This window comes from Neopsephotus bourkii, unplaced genomic scaffold (assembly GCF_033783945.1).
Source record: "Neopsephotus bourkii isolate Nb327-2 ecotype Australia unplaced genomic scaffold, CSIRO-AGI_Nbou_v1 NB_533, whole genome shotgun sequence".
In the NCBI taxonomy this organism is placed as follows: Eukaryota; Metazoa; Chordata; class Aves; order Psittaciformes; family Psittacidae; genus Neopsephotus; species Neopsephotus bourkii.
In genome coordinates, this window is record NW_026901034.1 from 2027496 (window position 1) to 2040910 (window position 13415).

The 13415-nt window shown below is 49.1% G+C and overlaps 1 protein-coding gene across 6 annotated transcripts in view; it reads left to right on the top strand.

Annotated features, from left to right (window-relative positions):
* The window catches only part of LOC133210912 (ankyrin repeat and fibronectin type-III domain-containing protein 1-like), a 227458-nt gene that overhangs the window by 151095 nt on the left and 62948 nt on the right, over positions 1-13415 (top strand). For 5 of the 6 annotated variants that reach the window (XM_061350763.1, XM_061350762.1, XM_061350759.1 and 2 more), the window contains one exon: positions 3298-3338. In XM_061350763.1, coding sequence (XP_061206747.1) covers positions 3298-3338 — 41 coding nt within the window. Of the gene's footprint in view, positions 1-2416; positions 2583-3297; positions 3339-13415 lie in introns of those variants that run through there. The other variant, XM_061350765.1, reaches the window with a different exon arrangement.

Here is a 13415-nt window from a genome sequence, read left to right on the forward strand (position 1 = left end):
CCCAAGGTCTCCCCCTTCTCACCTTCTTCCTCCTGCCAATGGCTCTGCACTGCTTTACTTGCATTTATCAAAGTATTTGGTTTATCCTCTATGTGGTCTGTTAACCTTAGTGGAAGGTCCCTGTCTGTGGCTGCTGTTGTTACACCATGTATGCCTGAGCTCACTTCTTCTTCATGAGGATCTCATTTAGAGGCATTCAAAAACTTGTCCTTGCCTTGGTCTTCCTGCTTGCCCTGACCACCTTCTCTTGCCCAGGCATCACCTCTAACAGCTTCCAGAAAGCTCTGCTCCATTTGTTGGTGATTCTTGTGGCGAAGTGCTTTCCTGCCACTCTCCTGGAGCTCTCTGGGTCCACGGCCAACTTGGTTTTCAAAGAATCCCAGAGTGGTTTGGGTGGGAAAGGACCTTAAAGCTCATCCAGTTCCAACCCCTTGCCTTGGGCAGGGATACCTTCCACTGGACCAGCTTGGTGCAAGAAATGGCACATGGTAGGATGGACCTGTGTAACTTCATCTGACTGCTGGGCATAATCCCTTTCTCTTCTGGGAAGAGTAAGGAGGCAAAGAGCTGTGCAGGGGCAATATGAGGAAACCCAGGCATGAAGAGAGAAGAAATGGCTCAAGACCAGACCTTGGGGTGGTGGTAGAGCCAGGAGCTGATCCACGGCTCCTGGCCTTGCTGCAGGCCCAGTTCCTTGGACACATTGCTGTGTCACACATCTGCTTTTCCGCCTCATGTGCTATTTTCTCAGAAAGCTTTAGTCAGCTATTTTGGCTATTCATTGCTGCATTGAGTCCCTGTTTCACTGGGGTGTTTTCCCCTCTCTGCAAAGTTAATGCCTCACTCTTTTATTCCAGATATATAAAACCTTCTCAGTTTTCCTTGACTCTTAAAAAATAATTGCTCGATAAGCTTAAGGCAGCCCCTTCTCTCAGCATGTTCGTGCAGCTCATCTTGCTCATGGCTCATAGCTGCAGTGCTTCCTGGAGGACCTGAACTTCCAACGTGACTTTCTTTTTCCTCCAAGTTTCCAGGTGGTTTCCCCTCATTAGGGTTTGGCTTCAAATACCTGCACCTTCAGGAGGTTAACACCTGTGGCACCCATCACTGCTGAAGATTCTGTTGTCTCCTGGGCTGGGAATGCTGGTGATGGTGATAGTTACCCCAGTGCTTTAGAAAGGTAGAAGAGTCTCAATGTTGTTTTCTGCTGTTACTAATTATCAGAAAGGTCAGGTGCTGTCTGGACCTTGCTATGGGGTTGATGGGACCATGGCCCTCAGCTGCGGGTGGGTGGGGTGTCTGACTGGGGACATACCGGTTTCCCACATGTTGTTTCAATAGCATTGAGAAAGCTGTTTGCAAGTGGTTTCTCTTCAAGTATCATCAGTTATCTGTGATCCCTGCTAACAGAGGTAGCAGAAGGAACTGGATTTGTCATGGCTTGTGAACCTTGTTGCAGCTTATCCATACTTTGGGAACCAGCACCCTTGGTTTTAAGTGTCAGGTTTAAATAAGTAAGGAAATATCTCACGGGAATGCTGTGTCTGAGGAAGTGGAGGTGTTCTCCATGTGCTGTGGGCTTGGAGGACAGGTGCTATTGCTCAAGGCATGTGCAGTTACTGCTGTGCTTGTTTCTCTGTTACTTCAGGAATGCATGGAGTGGTTGAGGAGATCTGGGATTTCCTGGAGATCACCCACTCCAACCTCCTGCTCAAGGCAGGATCACTGCACTGAGTTCTCCTTGATGCATATGACCATGTGGATATGACCATGTCCAGCTGGGTTTTGAATGTCTCCAACACCTCTCTGGACAGCCTGTGCTAGTGTTGGACCACCCCATACCAGTGTCTGGCGACTGATCCCACAGGGCTTTGTGGTGGCTTCTTGCTGCTGTCATGTCAGAGGGGGGGGAAGCAGTGGGGAGAGCCAAAGGGTGCTTGTGTAGCGCATCCTGCTAGTGGTGGGGATCGCTCAGAGATTTTGCGCACCCACATGGCAATTGGCAAGATGAGATCTGCCCACCCCAAGAACTGCTCCTTGTACGCTCCCAGGATGGAGCTCTGGTGTGTGCCCATGAGATGTGTAAGAGGACAGTACACACCCAGACCCAGACACCCTGCACTGCTTCAGCTTCCCCATGCTGGTGTCAACAAACACCTCCATGCTGTGGGAAGGGTCAGCCACCACCAAACCACGGTCCCATCTCCCTGGCTTAGCCAGAGACGAGGGGATGTTGTGGCGACTGTGGATCACCACCCGCTTAAAAGCCGGGGCCCTCCTCTCCCTCCTTCCTTTTCAGTGCCAGGGTGGGAGCGCTGGGCTGCTTTGGAGAGTGCCGGCAGAATTCCGCGCCCCTCATTAGCATTTGGCCCCGCTGCTTTGGCGTTCAGGCTCGCCATTGCCTGGCAACCACGGAGCAAAACTACAACAGCAGCCCCAGAGCCCCATTGTGCTTCCCGGGAGCGTGCACTCACACCGGCACCCGCCTGGTGCCCGTGCAGGGACCGGGAGCGGGACCCTGACAGGTGCTGGGGCCAGCCCGTGATGCTGCCCATTGTCCCCCATCGCAGCACAGCACAAGGGTAAGGACCATCCCCAGGAGGAGGAGGAGGAGCGGGCTCTGATGGTGCAGTGGCTTTGCTGACACTCAGATCTGTGGTGTCTGTCGGTCTGTCTCAGAGCTGCCTGTGCAAGCACAGCCTGTGCCTCTACTTTCCTTGGTAGTGGGGCCCGCCTGTGCTTGGCAAGCAGAACTGAGGTCTCAGGGCAGCCTGAGCCATGGGTGCTTCTGGGACACGGCGTGTTGCGGGACAGACTTGGGTGCATGTGGGTGCCTGTAGCCCTGTCAGGCAGTAGGACAAGGCACAGAGGTGGGTCTGTGCTCTCTGTGCGTGGCATTCACATACCCTCGTGTGCATCCAAAGCAGGGTCTGTGGCATACACATACCTGGGTGTGTGCTCAAAGAAAGCCTCTCATACCTGGGTTCCCCAGGACAGTCCCCTCCTAATATAAGGTGCCATAGTTCCACAAGTGATGGGAGATGCAGACATGATGGGTACATTGGGATCAGACCTAGTGCATCTCCACACCTCTGCTTTGACTGTTCATTTTTACATTCTTGGCTGCGGGGGCCCTGCCCACATCATGTTCAGTGGCTGGGGTCCTAACTGCCTGTCCAGCCAGCCCCCACCACCGGCCAGCTGGAAGCATGTGCCTTCTTCTTTTCACCACAACTTCATCAATGATACTTGCTTGTCAAGAGTTAAAACAATACATCTGTCTTTTGTGTCTTGCAGAGCCTGGGGTCAGCAGACAAGAAGGACTTTTACCAGCCAAAGTAAGTGCAGTAGCTGTGGTGAGTAATTGCATGGAAATTCCTGGTTGCTCTGTATTCCCGAGCAGCTCTGTGGCTTGCTAAGATTAGACATTTCAGTGTACAAGAATAGCTGCTGCAATTACACAAGTGAGGATAATAGTGGAAAGGCTGTCAATCATTTTGGGTTTCAGGCATATGCAAGCATTCAGTCAGGTCAGAAGGAATCATGACAACTTGACTGATTCTGGGGGACAGAGCTGGTGGCTGAGAGCAGGGGAAATGCAGGGGTAATCTTTCCCACCTCTGGCTCCCTCTGCTCCAGGTTTGCACAGCTGAGCCACTTTGGAGAACTGAAGGGTTTCGTTCTCTGTCACAATGGGCTGATCTTGAAGCATGTCTCCTTCAGCCCATACTTTGACATTGATGCCTGTCGTCTTCCATCCGTTGTGTTTTGTAAAGCACAGTGAGCAGCAGGGGTGAGAGGACAGGAAGAGGTTTTCTGGAGCCACCATATTCATAAACATGAACAAAGGACCTGCAAATCACCCCACTAACATAAACAGTTTGTTACTTAGTGAGTCCCTTGTCCATGGCTCTGAGCTGGCTGCAACAGTCCATAAGCGAGAGCATGAGCATGGAGCACTTACAGCTGTCAACCTCTGGGACCTGTATTAAGATACAAGCACAGCATTGCAGTAGCAGGCCAGTTGTGTTGTTCCACCCAGTGTGGAACAACCAGTGTGTCTCTTTGCCTAAAGTATATGTCCCATACTACTGTTATTTGGATAGTGGCAAACTATGAAAAGCCGTGCTGAGGTTTGGTTCTGGCAGTTGTGTGTGTGTGAGTTGCATGTGAGACTTTGTGTCGATCCTGCTCTGTTAGGGAAGTGTTCATCTTCATGTTATCACTTTTTCTCTTCTGAAGAAAACCACCATAGATTGTTTTGAATTTGCAGACAGTGCTTTGATGTGCACACTTGTCAGAGGAGTGTGTTTCTGGAAGGTTCAGAAGGAACTGGGCTGAGGAGATACCTCCTCCAAAACTCACTGTCCTTCTGCACTTGGTCTTCCTTTGTTTCTTTCCCAAACATTCCTGCAGAGCTGCTGCCCAGCGGTACCTAAGCACACAGCGAATCACTGTAGTTCGAGTCACTCTTCGTGTCTCTGACACATTTGGAGGCATGTCAAAGACTGGGAATGTCATGAAGCGTGTTATGGAGCAGCCTGCTCGCTGTCTTGGTGTGCAAGTGCTTGGTGCATTCAGGTTCTTTAGTTATCTCCTGGTTCCTTTTCCTTTATTCCACCAGAAGTTTCCTAGGTGTGTACTGAAAAGTCTGATTTTGGGGAGCTCCTCTGTGGCTCATCCCAAGGCTGTGCTAATCATTGGCTTCCCAAAGCTGTTGGCAGCTAAAGACTACTGAAAGCACAGCCAGAGCCACTTCCCAGGCTGTTTAATCCCACCTGGCTTTCTGGGAGATCAGAGGCATATTCCAGGAGGCTATAGAGTAATTGTGGATGCAACAACAAAATGAACAAACGTTTGGCAAAGGACTTATAATCATGTTTTTGTGACCTTTGCCAATAATCTTCCAAGATCTTGGTGCTTCTTGCTGTGACACTAGTGTGTTCTGACAAGGAGGCTCAAGGGATCAAAGCATCTCCCACGTCCCTATTCCAGATGAAGCCTTTTGAGGCTTTAAGTAAGAGATTTGAAGGAAATATGTAAGTAGCTCCTACTCTTTGTTTCTTCTGGGGTGGTTTTGGTGCTGGTAGCAACAATTACAGTGCTACTTCTATAGCTCGTCTTACCAGAGAAATGGTGTTTCTCTACCTTCAGTGGAAGAACATGGGCTTCCATTGTGGAGCTGTTGAGGGTAGAAGGTCTTGTAGGTACAGGTTGTCTTATTAGTGTTGACCTGTTCCTCTGTGCCATGACACTACAGGACCCCTATGATTTGTCCAAGCAGTTTGTGATACGAGTTGTGACTTGACTAATCATATATTACAGTGTTCCTCAGTGGCTGTTTTGAGGTTGTGACTGGTAGAGTGGCTGTGATGCTGCCTGGTACCACTACCCTATCCAGCCCAGCTTTCTGATCCACCAGCGGATGCTGGCACCATTGCTGCTGCAGGCATACCTGCTTCCACTGCTGTAGCCCCTCTTCATGGCTGGGCCAAGGACCTTAGGGAGTCCCTCAGCCTCTGGCAGGACTGGAGCTTGGTCTTCCTCAGCAGAGAAAGATCCCTGACAGCTGCCTGAGGCCTGGTGGACCTCCAAGGGCTTGGGAGAAGTCTAGTAGTGAATGGCTGGTCCTCTAGCCCGTGTGCCAGACCACATTGGCTGTACCTCTGCTTTTCCTTTTCTGTGCTTCAGAGGTGGGAGTTCACCCTGCCCATCAAACCCCTGCACTGCAGGAGCAGGGTTGGAACATCCCTGCTCTCAGTTTGGTGGGTTTGGGCTCTCACACCAAATGCAGATTGTAGAAAAAGAAAAAGGAAAGATACACATGCCAGAAATCTGCACAGTGGGGTTTATCACCACTTAACCTAGGAATGAATCTCACTCGGTTCTTGCCATGTTCAGAAGCTTTCCTCCTCCTCACTGGACATCAGGTACTCCATTATCTGAGTTTCTTTGTGTCACCTTGAGTGACTACTTTCCTTCCTTTGTCACCTCTTCCTTTCAGAAATGGAAAGGCTGTCATTATGTTCCCTCACCCTAGAGTTGTCATTGGTCTATCTCAGCCAGCAGCAGGGTGTTTCTTAAGTGCCTGGAAAAGTCCAGCACTCATCAGTGATATGGAGAGGTGTCTACTCTCATGCACCAGCCTTTGATGGCCCTTACCCGAGGCTCTTCCCCTCTGCCCAGAACATCCAAGAGGTTTTAAGGTACAGATGCACATTACATCACTGGAGAACTGAATGGGCTAGAGATCATCTTGGAAAGAACAGGCCCCCAAATAGCTCCTGTAGCTGAAACACCTGAGAGAGGAGCCTGGGAAAGGCCATGAGTCCATCAGCAAGCCAACATCTGCACAGGCTTCCCCACCCGCATTAGCTCCTCCAGCTGTCTCATGTGGACAAGTACAGATACCTTTCTGTGTTTCCAAAGCTGGTTGTTCAGATGTCAGAATAGAACAGCAGGCCCACTGCATCTGGGATCTGGCCCGCGTTCACAGGGACCAGGGAAGAAACACCTCTTGGGCTGAGATCACCCCAAGTTTGTCACCCCAAGTTTGGAATGCAGCTGTAATGTTAGAATATCCAGGCTTGCAGAGGTCCTTCCCTGTTTCTCACAGAGGGCCTTGAATGCTTTGTCAAAACAGTCTCCTGAGTGAGGACCTGCTGGCTGAAAACCCAGGGACTCCAGGCTCAGAGACAGGAATAGGCTCTCCTGGGGCAGACACTTTTGCTTAATAACTCTCCTGCCAGGGCTGGTTGGAAGTGTCTTGACAGGAGCTGAAGTCTGGTGTGTTTGCTGATTCCCCCTGGCATGTATTTGCTCTTCAGTGTCAGACACCAACTGGGACTCAGTTTCTAAAAAACCCAGAAAGAAATGTTGGTGATAATACCAGTCATCAAACCCCTAGCAAATGTAGACTGGAATATCTGGGTTTAATTAAAGTGTCACTGATTTACTGCAGGAGCTGCTGGTGCTCCCTCCTCATGCTGTCTCCTCTGCTGAGAGCAATGCTCATCTGTCAAGAGAGTTGTCACTCAGGAGCAGTTAATATTTGAAAGGCACTAGAGGTGTCAAGAGAGACACTTCAGTAGTGACACAGAATGCTCTCCACTGATCTGCTTCTTCAGTCCCTTGGGATGATGTGGCTATGCTGAAGAGACCTGATGTCTCCAAGCCCATTCTTGCTCCAGCAGATTCCCAGAGCCCTTCCATACAGGCACCTCCGTGGTTTTGTCTCCATTCCAGATTAAAGACTGCTGCTCACCTTCTGTTCTTAAGCCTCAGATGTATAAACACACAAGGAACCTTTGAAACCACCTTACACAAAGCAACAGCTCATGTTTGTTTTGCCTTGTACTCTTTGTTACGTCAAGTTGTCTCTGCAGTTAATTCATTGTCAACCTGCTTTTAAAGCAGAACATTTCATCTCTCAGGTTAAAACCTTTCCATGTCAGCATTTAGATGAAAGTGAGCGTTTTGCTGCTGGATCATTATCTTGTAAAACCGTGATGTTTTAAAGGATCTAGAAATCGGTATTTACGTCTTAGAAGCATTAAAGGCCATCATAATAAGCTAGATGTGTTCCTAAGCCGGGTGTTCATTTCATTGCCTCCTTAACTCAGACATAATTGTTATGGTAATGATGATAATAACGCACATTTATGCTACATGATATAACTCCTTTGGTGATGACTGAGAGTCATTCAGCTGGGATATTCTTCACGTAGCTCAGGTTCCCTTGGAAAGAGCCAAGCAGTGGGAGGAGGACACACAGGGAAAGCAGGGAGTAAGAGATGGTGCAGGTGAGACAAGGGAAACAGTGGGAAAGGAGAAGCAATGCCAAGGCTGCCCTTCTGTAGTGAAGCTATGGGATACTCAACACTGAAAGAAACTGCCCCTAAAATGCCTTCAACAGGGTTGGATGATGCTTCTCCCAGCTTCAGTTGTAGGAGAGGATGAAGCGCTATCCCCAGCATCTCTGGTGGCAGTGGGAGGGCAGAGCAGTGGGGTGGAAGAGTTGTTTGGCTCTGTGAGGTAGGTGCCCCTCAGAAAGGTGCAGGTTGGCAGCTGAAAGGGAGTGGAGCCCTCCAGAAGGGACCATGAGCATAGGCTCCAAGCTTCCAATCCCGGACTCTGGCTGAGGAAGTTTTCCGGGGAGTCGGGGTGTTAACATGTGATGGAGCTAAGTAAAGATTATGGTGCTGGTCAGGGCTAGCAGCTGGGGCTGGGCCACTGAAACGTTACTGCAAGCTTAGAACATATTTTCCCTGGGGGAAGTGGATTCAGAGCCTGAGGTCCAGGCAGGTGGAAGGGCTTTAAGCCTGTCCGAGTGCTGGGAGAAGAAGGGAATCCTGGAAAGGTACATTGGTGAAATGTCCTGGTTCATCAAATGACAGTCCATGGTGGAGAGCAGAGCTGGTTCTAGCAGAAACGGGTCATGCTGTAGCAGAGAGTTGTATTAGACATTTGCAGTGGGTGCAAGAGACTGGCTGATGATCCAGTCTATGAACAGTTGTGCAGCTTTCCTTCTGGCCTTCAGGAGGTGTCCCCTGCCCTGTGGTGTGCTAATCTTTTAAGCTAAGGTGGTCCAGTCTCTCCCAGTAATTCCTTCAGTCCAGAAAGTCTTCTGGAGACCTGGCTGATCTGATCCTGCTGAAGACCACTGGGTTTTGTGGAGTATGAATGAATCCAAATCTTATTCGTTTCCTTTTTTTACTGCTGGCTGTGTTGAAGTGCTCACCCTGGACCCCTACATCTCCTGGGTGCTCTGCACCCAGATTTATGAGGACGGAGATGACACTGGGACCCTCTATGACACAAGTTAAATATCTTGGCCTGAGAGAGGTCATGATAAGGAGCCACTTGGTTTCAGCAGTCCCTTGAGCCCAGGGGACAGGAGAAGGAGTTGCTGGTGCTGGTGGAACCCAGTCTGCCCTGCTCTGGGTGCCCACTCTTGCTCTCCAGCTGGGAACAGCCCTCCCAGACCTGGAGGTAAAACAGTTTTAGTTTTCATTGTTTCTGTGCAGCTTTTAATGTGTTAAGTGAGGTTGCATGTAGGCTTTCACTGTGCAGGTTGTCATAGAAACTTGAAGGGCTTTTTTCTCCTATCCCCCCAGCCCTTTTCTTTCAACCAAAGCAGAGTTGGGTTCCCCCCCCGCCCTGTAATTTCAGTTCTAGTCCAATTGAAAACCTGCCTGGCCCTGATTCCCTGTCCCTGTCCCTGCCACAAAAGGACTTGGTGTCTTTATGTCATTCTTCCTTCTGTCCCAACTGAAGGGTGCATGTTTCTGCAAACCAGGCACTTTCCCAGTAATGCTGGGTGTGCTTCTGTCCCCATGGAGCCTTCGCTGAGACTGGGGCTGATCCTCAGCCCATCTCCTATGGTGCCTCATGCTATGAGAAGATCTCCTCGCTCACCATGAGGTTCCTCTCCTTGCTGCTTCTTCCGAACCAATGGAACTGAGTGTGCAAGGCCGCTTGATGACAGTTGCTGGTCCTTTGGTGAAGACACTGAAATGGGATCTGCCTGCTCCACTGGCCTGAGCCCAGGGTTGCCTTCCCTTCTTGTAGGATGGGAGAACAACACTGCCAGCTCAGACCTGAGCTCGGCACAGAAGCCTATGCACCAGCTGCAGCCCTTTCACATTGGCTCTGCTCCGCATTAATAATGAAAAGGGAATCGAGCGTGGGAAGATGGGCATTTTTTAACACAATAACCAAGGCTGCATTCTCCCTTGAGCGAGAGAGTAATGTGTTTGCTGCAGTGAGTCAACATGGAGATGCTTTTAACATGGGAGGTAATGCTTCCACCCACAGCAGCCATTGGTTCCACAGCTGGGTGCCAAGAGGGAGAAGTGAGTTGAAGTGTTCCCCAAGGTGCTCAGGCAGCACTTTTTTGTGGTGTTTCTCCAAGAGCTGTGAGAGATCCTTTCCTACACGCTTTGTTCCTGGCATGAGGCTTGACGGGGACTCCTCTCAACAAGTTGAACTTCTAGCTGTGTTCAGTTCTGGGCCCCTCACTACAAGAGAGACATTGAGGTGCTGGAGTGGGTCTAGAAAAGGGCAATGGCGCTGGTGAGGGTCTGGAGCACAAGTGTGATGAGGAATGGCTGAGGGACCTGGGGGGTTTAGTCTGGAGAAGAGAAGGCTCAGGGGGGACCTTATTGCTCTCTACAACCACCTGAAAGGGTGATGGGGCCAGGAGGTGGGGATCGGTCTCTTCTCCCAAGTAACAAATGATAGGACAAGAGGAAACGGTCTGAAGTTGTGCCAGGGGAGGTTTAGGCTGGATATTAGGAGCAATTTCTTCCCTGAAGGGTATTCAGGCATTGGAACAGGCTGCCCAGGACAGTGGTGGAGCCACCATCCCTGAAGTGTTCACAAACCGTGTAGATGAGGCCCTTGGTGACATGGTTTAGCGCTGAGGAACGGTTGGGCTTGCTGATCTTAAAGGTCTTTTCCAACCTGGCTGATTCTATGATTCTGTGATTCTATGATTCTAGCTCTGAACCTCACCTTTGTGAGCCAGCACCTATCTCTGCTGCTTAGTGCCTCCCAGCTCCTCAGCGCTCCAAAGCCAGTGCTATCCTGTGAGTCACCCCTCTTCATCATAATGCATGCCAAGGGTTATCCTCAGAGCTCCAGTTATCTGCTGGGATTCATTTGCATGGGGTTTAGGTGTGAAAGGGTCTGGGATCATGCCTCTTGGCTTCCTGTGTGCTGTAGAGATGTAAATGCTGCTCACATGCTTCTCAGCAAGCTGAAGACATTGTGATTGCACTCTGAGAGGGACCTAATCCTTTGAGCATCTCTGAGAGGTACCTAATCCTGACCTGAAACTTGTTTGAGCTTGTTGGTCTTCAGCTCCCAGGCTCTGGCTCTCTGTGTGTCTCACTGGATAAAAGAAGTTGGTGCCGCTCTGGTTTGTGGAGGGGTGGCAGAGTTTTTGACAATAAGCTCAATATAGCTCAAATCTTTTGCAGCAAGATAATTTCTCCAGCCCATGGATCAATTTTGTGACTCATCCCTCCAGCCTGCTTTTTCTGTGTCCCCTTTTAAATGTGGGGACCCATATCACTGGAGCACTTCTGCGTCTGTCTCAACAGTGCAATATGTGTAACTCTCCTCTCCCCCAAGAACTGCATCAGCATTTTTCATCACAGCATCACATTAGAGCCTTGTGTTGGGTTGGTCACCCGTGGTGACCTTGAGCTTTTCTGGAGGCTCTTTCCTGTCTGGGATACAGTCCATGTTCATATATACAGTCTGAAATCCTTCTACGTAGGTGTGTCATTCTGCACTGGACTGCATTAACATGTACAGTGTTTGAATGGTCTCAGCATTACCAAGCAACCCACATTTCACTCTCTCCCCATCAATATTTACTGTTACATCAATCTTCCTGTCAGCTTCTGATTTTTTGGGGGTGAGTATTTTGTATTTTCTCCTCGCTCATCGATGGAGGTGTTGACTAGCATGCTCCCTGTGGAGCCCCATTGAGAGTTTCTGATTGAGACCTGTCAGCCATCTCTTCATCATTTAACTTGCTTTGTTGGTACTGTATAGTCCTGTCTTCTAAAATCAGGATGTCAAGAAGCACTTAGTGCACTCTGCCTGCACAGCACTAACGTATGGGGTGTCTTTTCAGCTCAGCCTGTATTTGTTAAAGAGTGACATCAGGCTCATTTGATGAGATCTCTGCTCAACAAAGACACACTGAGTGACTTTAATTATAACTTACAGCCTTTAATTATTTCTTAATTTAATTCCAGATGAGCCCTGTCTTCTGGGTCTTATATCAGGCTGACCATTTAGTAAATAACTAGGTCATCTTCACTGCTGGCTGGGAATATTGCTGTGAAGGAGCCATTTGCCATCTGAATGTGGCAGCTTCAAGTTTGCTCAGAACAAGCAGTAGAGCCCAGAAATCCCTCCCCAGCTCTGCAGGGACATTATCTGTGCTGGCTGCTTAGTGTATTTGGTTTAGTGTATTTGGATGCAGGTGAGTATACTAATGGTTTCAGAAAGCTTCATCTCTACTAGAAAGTACTTCACTATCCTTTTTCCCCAAACACAGAATAAGCATCTACTGAATGTTTGCTTTTCCTGCATCATTATGAGCAGTCCTACAGTCTCTGCTTAAAAATGGTCCCGTTGCTCTCTGGGAAGGGACCTATTGCTAGAGTGTGTGTCTCTTGGTAGCATATTTGGCATCTCCAGCCATGCATTTTCCCCTCCTTTAGTTTCCCTGATCAGTTTCCTACACATTGTATTTTTAAATTTGTATTGATGACTCTTTATTGTACATTCCAGTTCCACTTTTTAGCCTTCATTTAGAGAAGAGGATTTCTAAGCGAGTTTTCCTAACTATGAAATTAGGATTTAACAGACATTCAGTGCATTAACTTCTGCATTGAAAAGTTATCAACTGCAGTCTTTAGAAGTGCATGTGGTATTTTACTGCTGGCTTCATGAGTCTCCTGGCGTGTGTGACTCACAAACCCAAATCCTTTGTAACACATTATTTCTCTCAATCCATTAAGAACATATATTTAAGGCTGAGCTTCTGTGCTGGCTCAGGTATGATGTGCTGTGCCTCTTCCCAGTCCTTGGTGAGAAGGTAAATGTGTATTTCTTCAAGCACTGACTGCTAAAAGGTCTGTAGTTCTAAAGAAAAGAGTATAATGGCATGTACTGGAGAGCACTGAGTGCCCTCCTCTTTCTTCCTTGCCGTCCCTCCTACACAGAGACGTCTGATCACGTAAATAGTCATAGCAGTTTCAGTGATGTCAAGTGTGTTGAATTTCTGCTTGTGAGTGAAATTTTCCCGTTCCTCATGCTCCTTTCTCAACCTCACTGCCGCACATTGTCTCAAGAGATTGCTGCTTTGCCTGTCAGCACAGCACGAGCAAGGGCTCTGATACTCTGTCCTGGAACAACCACAGATTAGTGGGTCTTTTTACTGAAATTCTCAGTTCTGATGTTTTCTCTCCATGCTTTCATCTGTGGTGCTAGTCACACAGCTGGGCCACAGAACCATCAGCAGCAACAGCAGCCTGCTCTATCTTCAGCAGCTTGTCCTCACCTAAGACCAGCCTCACCAGGGCCAACCTGAGAGTATCTGAGCACTTTGCAGTGTGGCAGCACCGGAGGTTGCCCTATGCTCGCCTGCCAGTGGTGCTGTTCTGTAGAAGAGCATCCTGAGCCCACTGCCAGGCATCATCTGTTGGGAAAGACCATTTGCAATGTCCTTCCAAGCTGATCCTCTCTCTTTAGTGACAGGACAAGGAGGAATGTCTTTAACCTGACAGAGGGGAGACTGAGATGAGCTCTTAGGCAGAAGCTCTTCCCTGTGAGGGTGCTGAGGCGCTGGCACAGGGTGCCCAGAGAAGCTGTGGCTGCCCCATCCCTGGCAG